Genomic DNA, 18,002 nt, shown 5'->3' with positions numbered 1-18,002 from the left:
TTCAATGTTCCCTATGACTCCTATCTATTTGATATTTTTTCACTCTCAATGTTTTCTCTGAAGTAAATAAATATGATCTATTTTATAGTGATATTGATGTGGCTCAGCAGTTTACCCTGAACCAGAGCAGAGTGGAAGAAATCACAATGAGAGAGGAAGTGGGTAACATCACTTTAATTCAGGATAATGACTTTGGTAAGAACTGAACTTTATCATTATTGCACCAGAAAAGTTTGTAAAAATCCGGACAAATCTCATGCATACGTTTTTCTTTTATTTGGTCACTTAGAAATTTTGTTCCTTACATTTCTGCAGTTGTGTACTATGTTAACAGCTAAGTAAAATTGTTGAGTGATAGCTAAGAAGAGCCATCAGTTTTTCTGCTATTCATTGGTTGCTTCCTTAATGTACCACAAGGTGATTTCAGTTGTGAACCAAATAATTACAGTTGCCAGTAATTAATTATTTTCTAAATACTTGATTTTTAATTTGTAATTGCCATTTTAGAAAATATTACATTTGTGGTAAGAGTGCTCTTGTGAGTGCTTACTTAGTGAGTAGATTGGTCGAGTGATTATATCTGTCACACAGAATTGTGTTGTCATATGGCTAAGGCTTTAATCACGGCTGCTCTTTATCCCACTCATGTTTGCATCTTAATAATAGCATTTCAGCCAACTGTCAGTAAGGTGTTCGGCACAGCTTTGTAGGCCAAAGGGCTTGTATTGTGCAGTAGGCTTACTGTTTCTGTTTAACATTGAAATGATTGTTAGTTGTTTTACTGAAATAAGTTAGCCACAAGTTGTTAATGCTTTTGGCTGTGATTTTGACAATGTAAAAATAAAAGATGAAACATTACAATTTCAGAATTCTATGTTCCAAACCACTGTGGGCAAGGCAGCTCTATTAAAGTTAGGTAGAAGCCTACATAATATAAACAAGAAAGTCTGATGACGTTGTCTCCGTTGCTTTTTTGGGACTCAGCTCTGATCCATATTTATAAAAGGTGACGAAGCCTGGAGCTGAGCAATTCTGGCTAAACTAAAATTAAAATGAAGTTGTTGCAATGTGCCACTTGATGGCCCAGGAAGTCTACAGTTCAATAACTAAAGGAAAGTGCATGTTGATTATTCTTGAGGCCTTGATGCAGTTAAAACACCATTATTGTAGAACACCCTACAGCCATAAAAAACAGAGTTCATTGTTACAATTCTGAAGAGTTGTACTCCAAAGCTAGCAACCTCTAGCTATACAGGTACTACACTTGCTTCTACACAGTGTATCCTATTTGCGAAAAACAAGGCAAATAAAAGTCTGGCTGTTGATGGATGGATTGATGGATTGAGATGCAGCACGTAGGCCTTTCCGGCCCTTTGAGCCACACCATTCAGCAACTTCCAATAAAACCCTTGCCTAATCACGGGACAGCTTACAATGACCAAATAATCTACCAATTGGTACGTCTTTGGAATGTGGGAGGAAACCACATTCATCTGGAGGAGGCCCATGCAGTCATAGGGAGAGCATACAAATGGACAGGAATTGTATTCAGGTTGCTGGTACTGTAAAGTATTGTGCTAATCACCATGCTACTCACAATGTAGTGGAAGGTATTGTTGCAATACAGTCAAATGGCACCACAAACTTGCTCATTGGCGCCCAGGTTTGCCTGAGTTGATCATCTTCAGCCTTCATTGTCTTTTACAAATGTGGATCAGAGCTGAATTCCAGCAGTGAGGTTAAGATGACTGCCAGCATTTGATAAAGTATCCTCAAGGGGCCCTGGTAAATTGAAGTGATGGGAAAAAAGTAAGGGGAAAAAATCTTGTGGCTGGAGTCATATCTCACATAAGGGCCATTCATGAAGGTGAATCATCTCATCCCCAGGACAAAATTGCAGTATTTAGTGCAGTATCTTAGACCCAGTTGACTTCAGCTGTTTCATAGCCAATGAAATGGGGATGTTTGCTTGAGGTTGCACATTGTTCAATCATGTTTGCAACTTCTCAGCTTATCTGCATGCAGCAAGACAGCACTTAGGCATGAGTTGAGATTGGCAAGTAACATTTACACTACAAAAATGTTAGGTGGTGACCACTGTAACAGAGAGAGACAAACCATCTAGCCATGACATTCAGAGGCATTGACATCTATTAGTCTGCTATCATTGGGAATCATCTTTGATCACACATTTAACCAGATTAACCATAGAGCGATGAGGTCAGTGATTCTCCTCTGATCGGAGCTAATTCGTTCAGGAAACATTTAAATCCATGACATGGGCATTAGTCTTGTGGGAACATCAAGAACTCCAGGTGCTCAAGTTGCACACGATAGTGATTTGTTATCCATTGCTCCTCCTTCATGGTCACTGGGTCTGAGTCCTGGTATGGTCATGCACTTTGGTGGAAGAAATAAACGAGCAGACTGTTACTTAGACGGAGAGAGAATTCAAAATGCAGAGATGCAAAGGGACTTTTGCAAGATACCATAAAGAGTTAACCTCCAGGTTGAGTCATTGGTAAAGAAGGCAAGTGCAATGTTGGCATTCATTTCTAGAGTTACAGAATATAAGAGCAGGGATGTGATGTTGAGGCTCTATAAGGCACTTCTGAGACAACACTTGGAGTATTGTGTGCAGTTTTGGGCTCCTTATTGTAGAAAGGATATACTGACATTGGAGAGGGTTCAGAGAAGATTCATGAGAATGATTCCAGGAATGAAAGGGTAACGGTATGAGGAACGTCTGGCAGCTCTTGGGCTGTATTCCGTGGAGTTCAGGAGAATAGTGGGGGGGGGGGGGAACTCTCAGAAACGTTCCAAATGTTAAAAGGCCTGAATAGATTAGATATGGCAGTTATTTTTACAAGATGTGTGACCCAAGCAGCCATTATCAGACTGTTCAGAGATTGTCTGCCTGACGTCTGTGGTTGCATAACCAGGGCTTGTGATATGTACCAGCTGCTCATCTGACCATTCCAACACCTGCCCCCAGGGTTTCATGTGACCCTGATTGGGAGTCTAAATAGATGCTACACCTTGCCCAAGGGTTACATGCAGGCTAGTGGAGGGAAGGGGTGCCTAACACCTTGAGTAGAGATGTATCTTCACTCTGCTAGGGTATGCAGTAATTTCTGGGCTTAGCAGTAATCCCCATGCCTGAAGAAATGAATGGGTTAAAACAAAATGGTTAAGCTAGAAATACTTCAACTTTTCATAATCTGCCCTCCCATCCTTATGTTCCCCATATCCATTGCCTCTTCCAGATTCCTTCTCTTGATCCCAACCAGTTTTTTCAGTAAAACCTTATTTAATTCTGTATTTTCTATTTTGTGCTCCATATCTAATTTTCTGAGCTGTTTTGAGAAACAGCTGATGTGCTGGTATTTTATGAGAATGATCCTTGGAAAGAAAGGGTTAATGTATGAGGAGCATTTGATGGCTCTGGGCCTGTACTTGGTGCAGTTAGAAGAATGAGGAGGCTGAGGTAGTGGATGTGGAGATAAGTTTCCTATAGTTGGGGAATCTAGGAAGGCACAACCTCAGAAAAGAGGGATGTCCTTTTAGAATAGCGATGAGGGGGAAATTTCTTTAGCCATAGGGTGGTAAATCTGTGGAATTCATTGCCATAAATAGTTGTGGAGTCCAAGTTATCGGGTATATTTAAAGTGGAGTAGTAAGGGCATCAAAGGTTATGGGGAAAAGGCAGGAGAATGGGGTTGAGATGAAAAATAAATCAGCCATGATGGAATGGTGGAGCAGACTTAATGGGCCAAATGGGCCATTTCTCCCTTTGTCTGATGCTCTAAGGTCTTGTGGTTGTGCTGGAAGAACAGGTAAGGAGTCTTCTAATAGGTTTCAGTTGTGAATATTTTTTAAGAATTTCTGTGTTTTAAGAGTTTTTGATTTCATCATTCTAGGAAAATTCAGGTTGATGGCAAAATTGAATGTTTGAGGGGAGGAATATTTTTCAATGTTCAGCAATTGTGAATCAATATTGGATGTCCAAATGTAATAAAAATTAATTCAGTGGACCTTGGTTAATTGGGACACATTAAGACTGGTACATTTTAGCTCAATTAAGCAGCTGTGTCAAATTGTTGAAGTTTCATGGAAATACTTAAAAGCTGTATTTTAAAAAGAAGACAAATTGAGTAACAAATGGTGTATTTAAATGAAATGCAGAAAACTTTGAACAGTACCAGTAATTTAAAAATGCATTAGTATGAATACTTATCAACAGAGAAATTGATGTAATGTTGATAATGTACTGATACAATGGTATTGATGATAGCATCCTCCAATTCTTCATTTTCACTGTATTGTCTAACTTGTTGAAGTAGTGAAATCATTTCATTACTCTCAGCTGTTTTTGACATCTCCAAGCCTGAAAGTTTGATACTGTAATGAGCAAAATATTCGATAAACAGTCGCAGCAGTGTGTACTATCTACAAGATGCACACCAAAATTCCTAAAGCAGCACCTTCCAGACCTATCTCAAAGGACGAAAACAGTAGATACCTTGGAATACCATCACTTGGAAATTCCCCCCCCCCCCCCCCAACCCCCAAGTCACTTACCATCCTGACTTGGAAACATTTTGCCATTCCTTCATTGTCATTGGGTCAAAGTCATGTAATTCCCTCCCTAACAGCGCTGTGGGTGTACCTACACCTCAGGGACTGCATTAGTTCAAGAAGGCAGCTCAGCAGCACCTTCTCAAGGGCAACTAGGGATGGGCAATCAATGCTGACTTAGCTGGCAGCACCCACACCCTGTTAATGAATTAAAAACATAATTTTTAAAATTGTAGTTATCTTACTGCTTTTTGAACACAAGCACAGGCAACTGATGCTGCTGTAAGCAAGGTGTAGCATCTAAAGGCACACAGTGCATAGTTTGAACCTGTTCGGCAAGAGTCTTCTGTCCTAATTAAGCAGCATGGTGTCCCAAATAAATGAAGGGAATCTTGGCTATTTTCTCGATTTCTTTCTGAACCGTAAGTATTGTTCCAAAAACGAGGTTGCCCATGTTAGCTGAAATCCACTATATAAAGGCTTCTGAGTATCATATAATATAAACAACACACACAAAATGCTGGTGGAACACAGCAGGCCAGGCAGCATCTACAAGGAGAAGCACTGTACATTGGCTTCCCAGTTTGAGAACTGGTTTTATGCAAGTTCTCCCATACATTCTCAGAGCATTTTTAATATGATAATAATGTTTCGTGGTGATCATTAATGACTGGATATATTAGATATTCCATTAGTTTGATTGTGGGCAATAATTAAAACAAGTGAAGCTGGAACTGCCTGTTGCTGGAACTATGTATGGCACTCTGTTTTATTCTTGCATTAAAAATTGAACAAAGTCAAACTGTAGCATCAGAACCATTTCTGCTTAACAAAAATTTTGTTTTAATATGCTTGACGTCTGGCGGATAACACAATTTATTGTTGATGTGGAATATTTGTCTTGTTTAAAGGTGACTTTGGAGTAGATGACCGAGAGATTATGCGAGAAGGAAGCACATTTGAAGAAGATATAATGGGAAGCACGAGTGACTCCAATCTGTTGTTGGAGCCGGTACAGAACACCACATCTCAGCTGGCTGAGAAAAGTAATCATCTGGCATATGATGATCCCCTCAAAAATGATGGATTTGGGGATGGTATTGATGGTGGAATTCTTGGTATGTTTTACTTACTACACACAATTCTAGAGCAGTAAAGTAATTATAATGTGAGTGCTGTCAAAAGTGTTTTAAAAAATCGTTTGTTTATTTAGAATTTCACTTTATATAGCTTTTGTGTATGTACTTGAACGTTCTTAAACAGTATGGCTTCTGATCAGAATTTTCACATACGAATGGCATATTAAATATAGAATCAAATAGCAATTTTTCTTTTACTGATTCTCTTACTAGGCAAATCTGTTTCTCCATATTTACTCAATCCTTTCATAAGGTTCAGTTATTAAATCTCTTGGCCTTAATTTCTCATGAGAGTAGCACATAACTACACTTTCTTGTGGTTTTTATATTAAATATTGCCGAGCCCTTGATTTCTTACCTGAAGTTTCAAGGTAACGATTTATAGCATTTCAAATAATCTATAAGTCTTCATATAACTTCCTTGTTTTTGTGCCTCAAGGCCAAGGTGGTCGGTTGTGCCTTTTTAACAACTTTTAACACCTTAAAAGATAGTTTGGGAATCTCCAAATTTTGCTGCTCTGTTAGCTTAGAATAGTGTCAGTATTATAGCTCTTTCTGACCATTTTCATAAATATTTAACAAAAACAATTTACTTGCCAGATGATAAACTTTTAAGTCACAACGATGGTGGTATCTTTGATGATCCACCAGTGTTAACAGATGGTGGAGTACTGATGCCAGAAGAACCTGTACATAATGATGATGAAGATGATGTCATGTCCAGTGAGTATTTGAAACTCCTGTAATCCTTGTAAGATGCTAAACTGAATTTGAATTGCTTTGGATCAAAATTCTATGAGTATTACATTTATGGATAGTAAAATAACATCCCAAATTTATTTTAAAACAGTCGGTGGACCTGACAGTCCAGACTCTGATGATCCTGTTGAACCTCTTCCAACCATGACTGATCAGACAACCTTGGTACCAAATGAAGAGGAAGCATTTGCATTGGAACCAATTGATATAACTGGTAAGCTTTTTTGAATTTTACTTCAGAGCCGTGATCAAATATCGAAATGAGGACTTTACAAACTCGTGTATAAAGCAGGCCGGATCTCACAGGCAGATGTTGCATTTAGCTTGCTAGTCAAGCTCTTGAATGTCATCTTCCTGTCTTCTCCAAGGTTACCTTTACCACGTCTTTGAGAACTCTTAAGTCACATATGATTGTTACGTTAGATTAGTTATGGGTGCTCATTATTTCATGGTAGCTTGCTTGATGGCACAGCTGCTATTTGAATGGTCAACAACTATAACTGGCAAGGGTTTCTATGCTGTGTTTTTGTCACCCAAAGTGATTTACATTTTAGTCTTCCCTGCTACTATCCTGGTGCCAGTATTTATTATCAGATCTATGCTGTGCCATTTTTCATTACCTGGACCTGGTATGGGAGCATCAGTGACCATGAATGGAAAACTATACGAAAGTATAGTTAGTTAATCACAGGCAAAGCCCTCCTGACCATTGAGAACATTTACATGGACACTGCCGTGCAAAAGCATCATCAAGGACCCCCACCATCTGGTCATGTTTTTTCCTCACTGCTGCAATCGGGAAGGCGTTGCAGCAAACCTGGGTCCCACACCACCAGGTTCTGGAACAGTTTTTACCCTTTAACAATCAGGCTCCTAAAATGACTGTTAATAACTTCATTCATCTAAACTTTGAACTGATTCCACAATCTATGGACTCACTTTCAAGGACGCTACATCTCATGTTCTCAGTATTACTTAATTACTTTTTTAAAATTTGCGCAGTTTGTCTTTTGCAGATTGTAGTGTTCCATTGATTTTGTTGTATTAGTTTTATTATGAACACCTGCAAGAATGATTTTCAAGGTAGTGTATGGTGATATATGCATACTTTGATATATAAATTTACTCAGAATTTTTCTCCAACATCTTGCATTCTGAGTATATTCAGTTCTCCAGCCTGAGTTCCTTTGCATACACTTCTTTTTATCCTGGTGTAAGGGAATGGCTCTGGTTACTTACATAAACAAAATACATATGTAGTTTTCTCACTCACTGAGTATTTTTAATAAATTGATAAATTTGGGATGATTTATTTCAGTTAAGGAAACAAAAGCCAAGAGGAAGAGGAAGCTGATTGTAGACAGTGTTAAGGAACTGGACAGTAAAACTATTCGGGCACAACTAAGTGATTACTCTGACATTGTAACAACGTTGGATCTTGCACCACCAACCAAAAAACTTATGATGTGGAAAGAGACAGGTGGTGTGGAGAAGTTATTCTCACTTCCAGCTCAACCTCTCTGGAATAGCAGATTGTTGAAAGTAAGTAGTGGTTTAAATATTCATGCTCGGACTGTGATCTAGCATGTTTATAGTAATTACTGATACCCCCCCCCCCCCTCCCAAATCAATATCATCATTTTGACGTGGGGGATCATGGGCTTTCCATGATCGCGATTGTTGGCAAATGTTTCTACAGAAGTAATTTGCCATCACCTCTTTCTGGCCAGTGTCTTTGCAAAACAGGTGATCACATCTATTATCTTCAGAGATTGTCTGCCTGGCATCAGTGGTTGCTTAACCAGGACTTGTGATATGTACTAGCTGCTCGTACGACCATCCACCACTTGCTCCCGTGGTTTCACATGACCTTGATTTTCTTTGGGGTGGGCGTTACACCTTGCTGGAGGGTTACCTGTAGGCAAGTGGGGGGGAAGGAGCGCCTTACTTTGGTCGCAATGTGTCTCCACCCTGCCCCCGTTTTTAAAAAAAAACAGATTAAAAACTTGATTTAAAAAAATCTCTAAAGTTATGAACATGAGATTCTGTAGTTGCTGGAAATCCACAGTAACACATACAAGATACTGGAGGATCTCTGCATGATCTATGGAAAGGAATGAAGAGTTGATGTTTTGGGCTGAGAGTGCAAATCAGGACTTTCTAGGGGGGGAGGGAGAAGAAAATGGAATAAGAAGGTGGCAGGGAGATGGGGGAAGAGTACAAGATAGAAGGTGATAGGTGAAGCCAGGTGAGGGGGAAGGTAGGTGGGTGAAGAGGTGGGGATTGAAGTAAGAAGCTTGGAGGGGTGGAGGGGATAGGTAAAAGGGCAAAAGATGAAGGAATCTTGATAGAGGAGAGTGGACCATGGGAGAAATGGGAGGTGGATGGGCACCAGGGGGAGGTGATAGGCAGCTGAGGAGAATTGAAGGGGTGAGAGGGAAACCAGAAAGAAGGGGTGAGAAATTACCAGGTTAGAGATGTTGATGTTCAACTTCTAAAGTTGAATTTTTATACTATATTTTGATTATTTAATATAATTCATATTGGGACTGCAACACTAGTTTCTACCACTAAATTACTTTGGTTAGCAGGCAATCTAATTTTATGCAGTTTTGTGTTATATTTGATAATACAAGGTACAGTGATTGTATGAATTCATGTCTTTTCAGATTATTTGTTGTTTATCATGTTATTTATAATTCTCTTCATTTCTGCTTAGCTGTTCACACGTTGCCTCACTCCAATTGTACCAGATGAGCTGAGAAAAAAGAGAAAGGGAGGTGAGGCAGACAATTTGGAACAATTCCTGAAAGAGATTGAAAATCCAGAAGTGCCAAGGGAAGAGCAGCAGCCACAACAACAGCAGCAGCGTGATGTAATTGGTAGGAATTGTTGCTCATTTATTTTGCTGCTCCTCTTTGAGAGATTGGGTATCTCTAATTCAATTGCATAATTTCCCAAAAATCGCTTATCTCTCTCTCTGAATTGTTTAGGCTAATCTGCCAGTATTCAATATTATAAATGTAATTTAGTCACAGCTTAATCGTGACTACTTTCAAGAAAGACAAATTTGACTGCAGTAACTACAGAATGATCGCTTTTCAAATTATAATTAATACTAGCTCAATTTGAATTTTTTTTGTGAACAGATATATATTTGAGAACACGGTAAAAGTAATTAGCAATTATGAGATTAATTTTCTTAAATGTTGGAGCATGTGTCCGTGAAGCCCATCTACTACGAAACTAAGAATATTATAAATTTAGTTTGCCCATTGTATTCTTATTATAAGGTAGTGCAAAATTTATGATTTGTCTTTTGGATGCTGGTATTTAGTCAGCATCAAAAAATTCTGTTTCACCAGTGGCAAATATTTTTAAAGAATTCAGTTTTCAGTCCAGGTTTAAGTAAATCACTTGAAGAATTGAGGCAGTGAAAAAATTAATTGTGCTCCTGCTAATGACAAAGTCAAGATCTGCACAGTAACCATGATTGATATTCTTTCTATGATCTCAGATGATTTTTGATGGCTTTAAGTTGAGTTTCTTGCTACTATCATACTTGATGCAGCATTGTCACCATGTTTTACCTAATACTTTTATACACAGGTGTCCCCCGCTTTATGAATGTTCGCTTTACGCCACTTCACTTTTACAAAAGACCAGTTTTCGCATTACAAAGAGGATTTTCGCTTTTACGAAAATTTTTCCCATATAAGTAAATGGTTCTTTGCTTTACGCCATTTTGGCTGAAGAAAGGTTTCAAAGGAACGCTCCCTACCTTTGTGGGGGGGGGGGAGGGGGGGAGACGACGACACCTGTATTGTAAATGCACATGGTAGCTTTAAGAAGGCAGTTACAAAATGGAATTGAATTTGTCTGGCAAAATAAGTCTGTTAAAATTTTCAGTGTTTTTTGGAATCTAGATGAGCCCATCTTGGAAGAGTCCAGTCGCTTGCAAGAATCCATGTTAGAGAGCAGTAGGACTGCATTAGATGAATCAATCATGCCACCGCCACAGAGAATTGCCAAGCGTAAATCAAAGGAAATGGAACCTGAGCCTCCATTACCAGTAAGTGTACACATTTAAAATGTTTTTAAAAGAAAATACTTCTGCACGTTATCACTGTTATTAAGTATTATTTTAAAAGGTTATATTGGAAAATAGTGTACAGTTTGGAGTAAAACAGCTGATGATTTAGTTCAGTATTACTTAGTGTAATGTGGCATTGCTGTGGTACCCTTTTGAGATTTGTGTTTCCCATTTCTAATGGTGGTTATGAACCTCTCTGCAGCAAGAAGAGCAACAACAGCCACAGCAACAAGAACAGGAACTACAGATTCCACCTGTAGAGCTTCCTCCTGAGGAACAATTGCACATCACTGACCTTGTCCCAGAACTTGCAGTTCTGCCAGAGAAAAAAGAAAAAGACGAAGAGGAAGAAGAGGAGGTGGGTCAGCTATTTGCTTCCAAACCATAGAAAAATCATCTTTTTCACTTTTTCCTGAAGTGAATGATTTAAATCCTGAAGCAGATCTTTTGAATAGTGATAAATATATGGGCTATATGCTTCACAAGAGTGAAACAAGCCGTTAGTCCATCTCTTCAAAATTAGACCATCTTAAATTATGTATAACTTTTTCCCACAAATATAAAATACTTTATGTGAAAGTGGGAAGTTGCTAGAATAACACGCCTCAGTGCCTCAAATAATTTAAGGTTAAGTGGTAAGGTACAAAGCTAAGGAATCTCCTTTTCCTCGAGCTATTTGAGCTTGCTGATCTTGGTATAATTCTTCTGGGCATCCTTGTATCAAAGATTTAAAAACAAATTCCTGAGGCTCACTTTAAGCAGTGAGCACATAATATCAAGTGGGAGTTGATTTAGTTCACCTACCCTGTTTGTCAGATACTGAGATAATGGTCCAAAGACATTTTGCTGTCTTGGGGAAAGGAAACAGCAGTGAGGGAGGAGACAAGATCAAATGCAGTTCCTTATTTATCTTCTCCAAAGCTTACTCCAGACAAAACTCAATTAAAATGTCTCCAGTATATCTGGAAGTATTGATTGACCGTTTCAAAGATTCATTTGGGAACTTTCAAGTTTGCAGAAATAATGAACTACAATTGGGAGCAATAAGACGCTGGATTTGAGGATCTCTTCTGCCTTTTCCATTAGTTTTCTCTATCAAAATTTCTTACCATGGGGTAATTATGTAATGAAAAAGGACATGAATTTGATCAACAAAGTGATCTTCACTTTATTTTAATTGAAGTGAATAATAAATTCTGAAAAAATTCTGTTCTGTGAAGGATTCAAGCAGAATGATATGAGCTGCTTTGCTGATCTATCTGATACAAATATAAAGATTAATGATGGAAGTTGTAGCTTGGTTAAAACAAAACTTGGCCATAACCCAAAGTAGATCTGCAAATGATGGTCATTTATCTTTGAAAATCTGTTATGGAGCAACTCATAATTCATATATTTAGGCAATTTGAGTACTTGATAGTGTTATTATTTGATGAAGGTCTTTATGAAAGCCTTTTGGATGAAGTTTGGGTTATTGGTTTTTCTTCTTCCATACTTAAAATGTCATCACTAAGTAAGTCATAAAACTGTTTTGCTCTCAGGAAGAGGAAACGGTAGGAGGTGAACAAGATCAGGAAGAAAGGCGGTGGAATAAGAGGACTCAACAAATGCTTCATGGTCTACAGGTAAGTTGATTAATATGTAATTTAGAAATAATGTTCAGTAGCGATTTGAGCAATTGTATAAAATGATTCAGATGTTAAGCTGTGATTCACTCATACAGTTAATACAATAAGAGATGTCAAGACAAACTATTAAATGTGTTCAGCCAGTTAGAAGATATCGAGTAAAATCGGAGTTGGATGATTAAGTCTTGCCGAAGGGTTTCGGCCTGAAATGTCAACTGTTCTTTTTTCCATAGATACTGCAGTGTGTAGCTTAGATTTCCAGCATCTACACATTCTCTCTTGTTTTAGATGATTAATTATTGGATGGCATCTTTTGGATTGAAATTTGATGTTTTTCATTAGATGTTTGGAAGGCTTCTAGAGATATAGAATAATTTGACAAAAGAAAACCTTTTCAATTCTAAGCAACAAGCTTTAAGAAGGATATTAGAAGTTATTAAGATTTTCAAGCAACACACACAAAATGCTGGAGGAGCCCTGCAGGTCAGGCAGCATTTATGGAAATGAATTAACAGTCGGGCTGAAGCTCTTCATCAGGACATCATAAGAACCACCTTCCTGGCCATTTGTTATCACTGTAGATCTCTTCTGCCGAGTCGACTGAAGATGACTTCGTGCTAGGGCAGGCAATGGTAACATTGAAGATGATTGTCAATGTCTTCAGATTCTTTGCATTTCCTAATTTGTTGAAGTAATTAAAGTCTTATTTTCACTCTGGGCTTTTTCTGGCATTTCCAAGCTTGAAACTGCAGTGAGCAAAGCAGTCCTTGAATTGTCTTACTGCTTATTTCTCAAACTTTCAGTGACAAAGATCACTGCTTTTTTAATACAAGCACACCCAACAGAAGTTATTTAAAAACTGTTTGCTGTAAGCATGGTGTACTGTCTGATGGCCACAGAAATGCACACAATTGATGCTAATTAGCAACAGGTGGACAACAGTCTCCAGTTCCAATTAAGTGTCAGTGTCCCAAATAACTCAGAGAATCCTGGTTATTTTCTCGACTGGTGTTCTTTTAAGAGTTGTCCCAAATAACCAGCTGTCCCCGATTAACTAATAGCTCAATTAACGTGGGTACACTGTATAGCCCTCCATCGAAACTCAAGAAGTTCTGGATTTTTTGTGTGTATTATAGGCATTAGATATTAGGTTCTCTTGGGTTCAGTGCTGTTTAATTGTTTACCCAAGAGCTCTAAGTCTTCACAGGGATGAAATCCGTTTTGATAGGGTGCACTTGGTAAATTTTAACTGCAGTATTTTGGTTAAACGAAGGTTTTTTTAATAAAGTGTCCTTGTGTTACAAAAAAAAGTTGTAACTTTATTCTAATGAAAGCTAAAACAGGTAACTCTAAGACTGGATATGTAAGTATTCAATTACAAGCTTTTTTGAAAGTGTCAGAGTCAACCTGAAAATGTAAAAAATAGTTCTTAAGTTACTATACATCATTTTTGCTGGTCTTCTGAATGCATTTTTATATTGAACTTGATGTAATCCAGTGAGAGCCCAAAATTACAATAATTCACTCCTTGTAGCAGAATCTTTTTTCTCAGTGGAGGCAGAAATGTTGCAGACTTCTAGAAGACATTTAGATAGGCATATGAATGCGAGGAAAATGGAGGGATAGGGGTATTGTGTAGGCAGACAAGATTACCAGATAACCATTTGGTTACTAATTTTCCAAGTCAGTTTTCTTGACTTATTGAGCTGTGACTTTCTTTCAGACCTTTCATAGTTTTCCATGTTTTCAGTGGTCATAGTCATAGGTATGTGTACCATAGAACATTACAGCACAGAAACTGGCCTTTTGGCCCTTCTTGGCTGTGCTGAACCATTTGTCTGCCTAGTCCCAGTAACCTGCACCTGGCCCATATCCCTCCATACACTTATCATCTATGTACCTGTCCAAGTTTTTCTTAAATGTCAAAAGTGAGCCTGCATTTACCACTTCATCTGGCAGCTCATTCCACACTCCCACCACTCTCTGTGTGAAGAAGCTCCCCCAATGTTCCCTTGAAACTTTTTCTCCTTTCACTCTTAATCCATGCCCTCGTTTCTTTTCTCCCTTAGCCTCTGTGGAAAAAGCCTGCTTGCATTCACTCTATCTATACCCATCATAATTTTATATACCTCTATCAAGTCTCCCCTCATTCTTTTACGCCCCAGGGAATAAAGTCCTAACCTATTCAACCTTTCTCTGTAACTCAGTTTCTCAAGTCCTGGCAACATCCTTGTAAACCTCCTCTGCACTTTTTCAACCTTATTAATATCCTTCCTGTAATTCGGTGACCAAAGCTGCACACAATAGTAATTTGGTGACCAAAACTGCACACAATTCGGCATAACAGCTTACTGCTGAAAACAAATTCTTGGCTGACATTTAGCTTATCAAATAACTAATGAACCTGCTTTCCTGTGTGTGCTTTATGCTTCTGAGAGGAGCCCAGTATAGTGACACATTAGTGTAGTGGTTTGTGTTGTCCTCTCTTAGCTCCAGGGCTCAGGTTAACTTGTGACCCCAGGTGCAGTCTGCACAATTTGCAAGTTTACTCGAGTATCCTCTGGTTTTCTCCCACATTCCCAGTACTAAATTTCCCTTTACTGCAGTGCTAAATAATAGCAGTAAATAGCTATTTTTGATAAGCCCGAAATTAACAGGGAACCCCATGGACACTCTGATTTAACCAAGAAAATTTTCTTCCTCCAATTTTTTTTTTAGATATATCATAAGATTATAGTGTTTGTCTAGTTACTCTGAAACTGCTGCTGCCATTTTTGATCCACATGGATGTGCTCCCTGTGGGAAATATTATTGGAGTTGCTCAGTAAGAAGTGAGCGTAATATTTGAGCCTCTATGTAATAAAAACTAAATATCAAAAATATTTTGTTGATAATGTTCACTTCCAATAGCAACTTGTCGTTTAATGGAGAAGTCTGCTTTTATGCAAGATCAGAGCAGTATTCAGGCATGCATTATTAAGAGGCATCCAGCTTTATTGACAAAATATCTCAGGCAATCTGTCCATGTTCTCTTTACGTTCACTTCCATTGGCAGAACTTACATCATCAACAAAGTTGGTGACATTGTTACTGGAACTTAACTAGACATTAACTGCAATTCTTGGTGTTCTGCAGCAGCTGACTTCTCTAATTCTCCAAGTACACGCGTGGGAAGATGTCAAATTCATAATGAAATATACTCTCATAATTTCTGGATCTGCAGTCTAGTCAGTCAGTCAACATTTAGTTGAGCTGTGTCTCTGGTTGACATGTCATTTATCACCAAAACATTGTCTTAATCCCAAAGGCGCACTATGGCTGCAATGTGTTCATTTGTATATTATCTTGCAGTAGCTGCTATGTTTGATCCATATCAAGAGACATGGGTCCAGCAAGGTAATGTTACCATCATGACTTGTAGCAACCCCTGCAAGTTACTATTGTTCGGATTTGGAACACCGTCATTTTTTCTTCATAGTTCCTAACGCAAAATACCAGAAATCCTTAGTAATCATGTGAGAACATCTTCACCAGAGACATCAAGATTCAAGTAGTCAACTAACCACAAAGGTTAAAAAGAGATGACCAATAAGTATTGGCTTTGCCAATTAGAGACATTACATTGTTATATAAAAATCCCTTTCATCCTTTGAAGTGGCTTTAAGCTCAGCTTTTCAAGCAATTTTTTTGGTCCTTTATCAATAACAAGTTCCTTTTTTGTAGTGTGTGTGTGTATGTATGTATATATAAATAATTTAGTGTGACTTAAATAATTTTTTCTTTTTGCAGAGAGCTTTGGCTAAAACGGGAGCTGAATCCATTAGCCTGGCAGATTTATGTCGGAAAAATAACAGAAAACAGGCAGCTGCAAAATTCTACAGTTTCTTAGTACTGAAGAAGCAACAGGCAATTGAGCTTACGCAGGCTGAGCCTTACAGTGACATCATTGCAACTCCAGGACCCAGGTTCAATATTGTCTGATCTTATGGCTAGTGTTTATTCACTAGATATGTATTGCCCCAAGTGGGGAATTGAGACCATTGCAACTCTTTGATATGATGGTTTTATGTATATTGACTATTAAAAGATTATTTTGGACAGAGAAACTTCAATATTTGGGATAGGTGTGTTATTCCAGTGTTTATGACAAAGAAAAATAATTTTCACTCCATGGCGGGTTTTATACTGAAAAAAAAATCATGATTGGAGAAATACTAAACATTCAGATTATGAACACATTTAGTATGTTTCTGTGCAGATATGATTATGGGTTTATTGATAGAATTATTCAAGGAAGTCATGTGTACCACCATTGCTGGTAGCTTATCTCAATAAGATGTATTTTTATTAAAATTACAACAAAGTACTATAGAATTGGTAGTGAACATTTGCACTTAAGTTAACTTTTACAATTGTGTGCTGGTTCCTTTGTATTGAGATTTTATTTTAGAACACAGGCTATCAGTATGCCCATTCTGCACTGGAATTTCAAATTATTTGTTAAGATACAACCAAGGACATACAAAATACTCAGATAATTCTAATGTCATGCTCATAACTTTAGGATGCTCTAACTGTCTGGAGTGTTAAAAAGCTGTTTTCATTTTAAACATTACGTGCCTGTAAGCTTCAATCCACTTTTTTGTATAAAATGTGTAGATAATTTTTAATGAATGTCTAATTATGGAAAAGATGACAGCTTTCATTTGAAGCAGCATTTTGCTGATGCTACTGAGTCTTTAGTTTGTTGCTTAATTAGGTCATTGCTAAATGTTGCTGAACAGTGATAGTTCTTGCTGTTATGTATAACTTTTTTAATAAAATACTTGTATCAGTTTTGAGTGTTTTGTCTTGTGCAATGCCTTTATTTTTTTTTACATATCATGTGTAGTCGGCCCTCTTTATCCACGAGTTCTGCATGCGCAAATTCAACCAACCACGAATTGAGAAAACTCAGAAGTGCTCTTCCAGCACTTGTTTGAGCATGTACAGACTTTTTTTCTTGTCATTATTCCCTAAATAATGCAGTATAACTATTTTACATAGCATTTACATTGTATTAGGTATTATAAGTAATCTAGAGATGATTTAAAGTATAGTATATGGGAGGATGTGTGGGTTATCGTGGATTGGAATAGAAAAAAATTGGAAATTTTCTTACTAAGTCGGAACAGGTACATCGGGTATTATTTAGCGTCAATTAATCAAATGTTTGTCTTAGTATATATTTTACCTTTCTATGCATATAAAACACTTAAGAGCGTATGTTTCAGCACCGGGCTTGGGAAGTTCCCAAGTTCGATCCAGTGACAGATCGCTTCCAAGCGCGTGCTCCACTGTGCTGGTTGATGTGGAGGATCGAAAACCCAGAACCCAATAATTAGTAATAATAATAGCTTTCATCGGGGCAGGGCCTTTATCACTTTATCCTTTAACATTGTTCCAATCGTTGACCGACGTAGCCTAATGCTTTTCCAATGACCGATGGCATTTCACCTCTTTCCGATCGCTTTATTATTTCCACTTTATTTTCAATCGTGATTGTGATTATTTTCGTGAACAGAAACACTGCGGATTCAGAGCTCCTCCATCGGGTCCTAATGTCCACCGCATTGAGACCGGTTGAATTAAAGGACTTGAGCATCTGCGTTTTTTGGTATCCGCGAGGGGTCCCGGAACCAATCCCTCACAGATAAGGAGGGCCGACTGTATCTACTCGTGTCATCATCATGGCTTGGTTTCGCGAACAAAGTTTTAGGAAGGGGGCTGCCCACATCTGCTACAGGCTCTCTAGTTGTAGACGTG

The 18,002-nt window shown here is 38.1% G+C and overlaps 1 protein-coding gene across 1 annotated transcript in view; it reads left to right on the top strand.

The window, feature by feature from the left end:
- rad21b (RAD21 cohesin complex component b) overlaps positions 1-17,038 on the top strand; it is a 41,858-nt gene extending 24,820 nt beyond the window's left edge. Inside the window, exons 5-14 of the mRNA XM_059984066.1 lie at positions 89-195; positions 5,490-5,696; positions 6,318-6,440; positions 6,568-6,690; positions 7,795-8,018; positions 9,196-9,358; positions 10,403-10,548; positions 10,772-10,927; positions 12,111-12,194; positions 15,987-17,038. Coding sequence (XP_059840049.1) covers positions 89-195; positions 5,490-5,696; positions 6,318-6,440; positions 6,568-6,690; positions 7,795-8,018; positions 9,196-9,358; positions 10,403-10,548; positions 10,772-10,927; positions 12,111-12,194; positions 15,987-16,178 — 1,525 coding nt within the window. The 3' untranslated portion in view covers positions 16,179-17,038. The remainder of the gene's footprint in view (positions 1-88; positions 196-5,489; positions 5,697-6,317; positions 6,441-6,567; positions 6,691-7,794; positions 8,019-9,195; positions 9,359-10,402; positions 10,549-10,771; positions 10,928-12,110; positions 12,195-15,986) is intronic.
- Positions 17,039-18,002: the final 964 nt, after the last annotated feature.

Source organism: Hypanus sabinus, chromosome 1 (assembly GCF_030144855.1).
Source record: "Hypanus sabinus isolate sHypSab1 chromosome 1, sHypSab1.hap1, whole genome shotgun sequence".
In the NCBI taxonomy this organism is placed as follows: Eukaryota; Metazoa; Chordata; class Chondrichthyes; order Myliobatiformes; family Dasyatidae; genus Hypanus; species Hypanus sabinus.
Note: the sequence above shows the minus strand (reverse complement) of the source record. Positions and strands in the feature narration are given on the sequence as shown.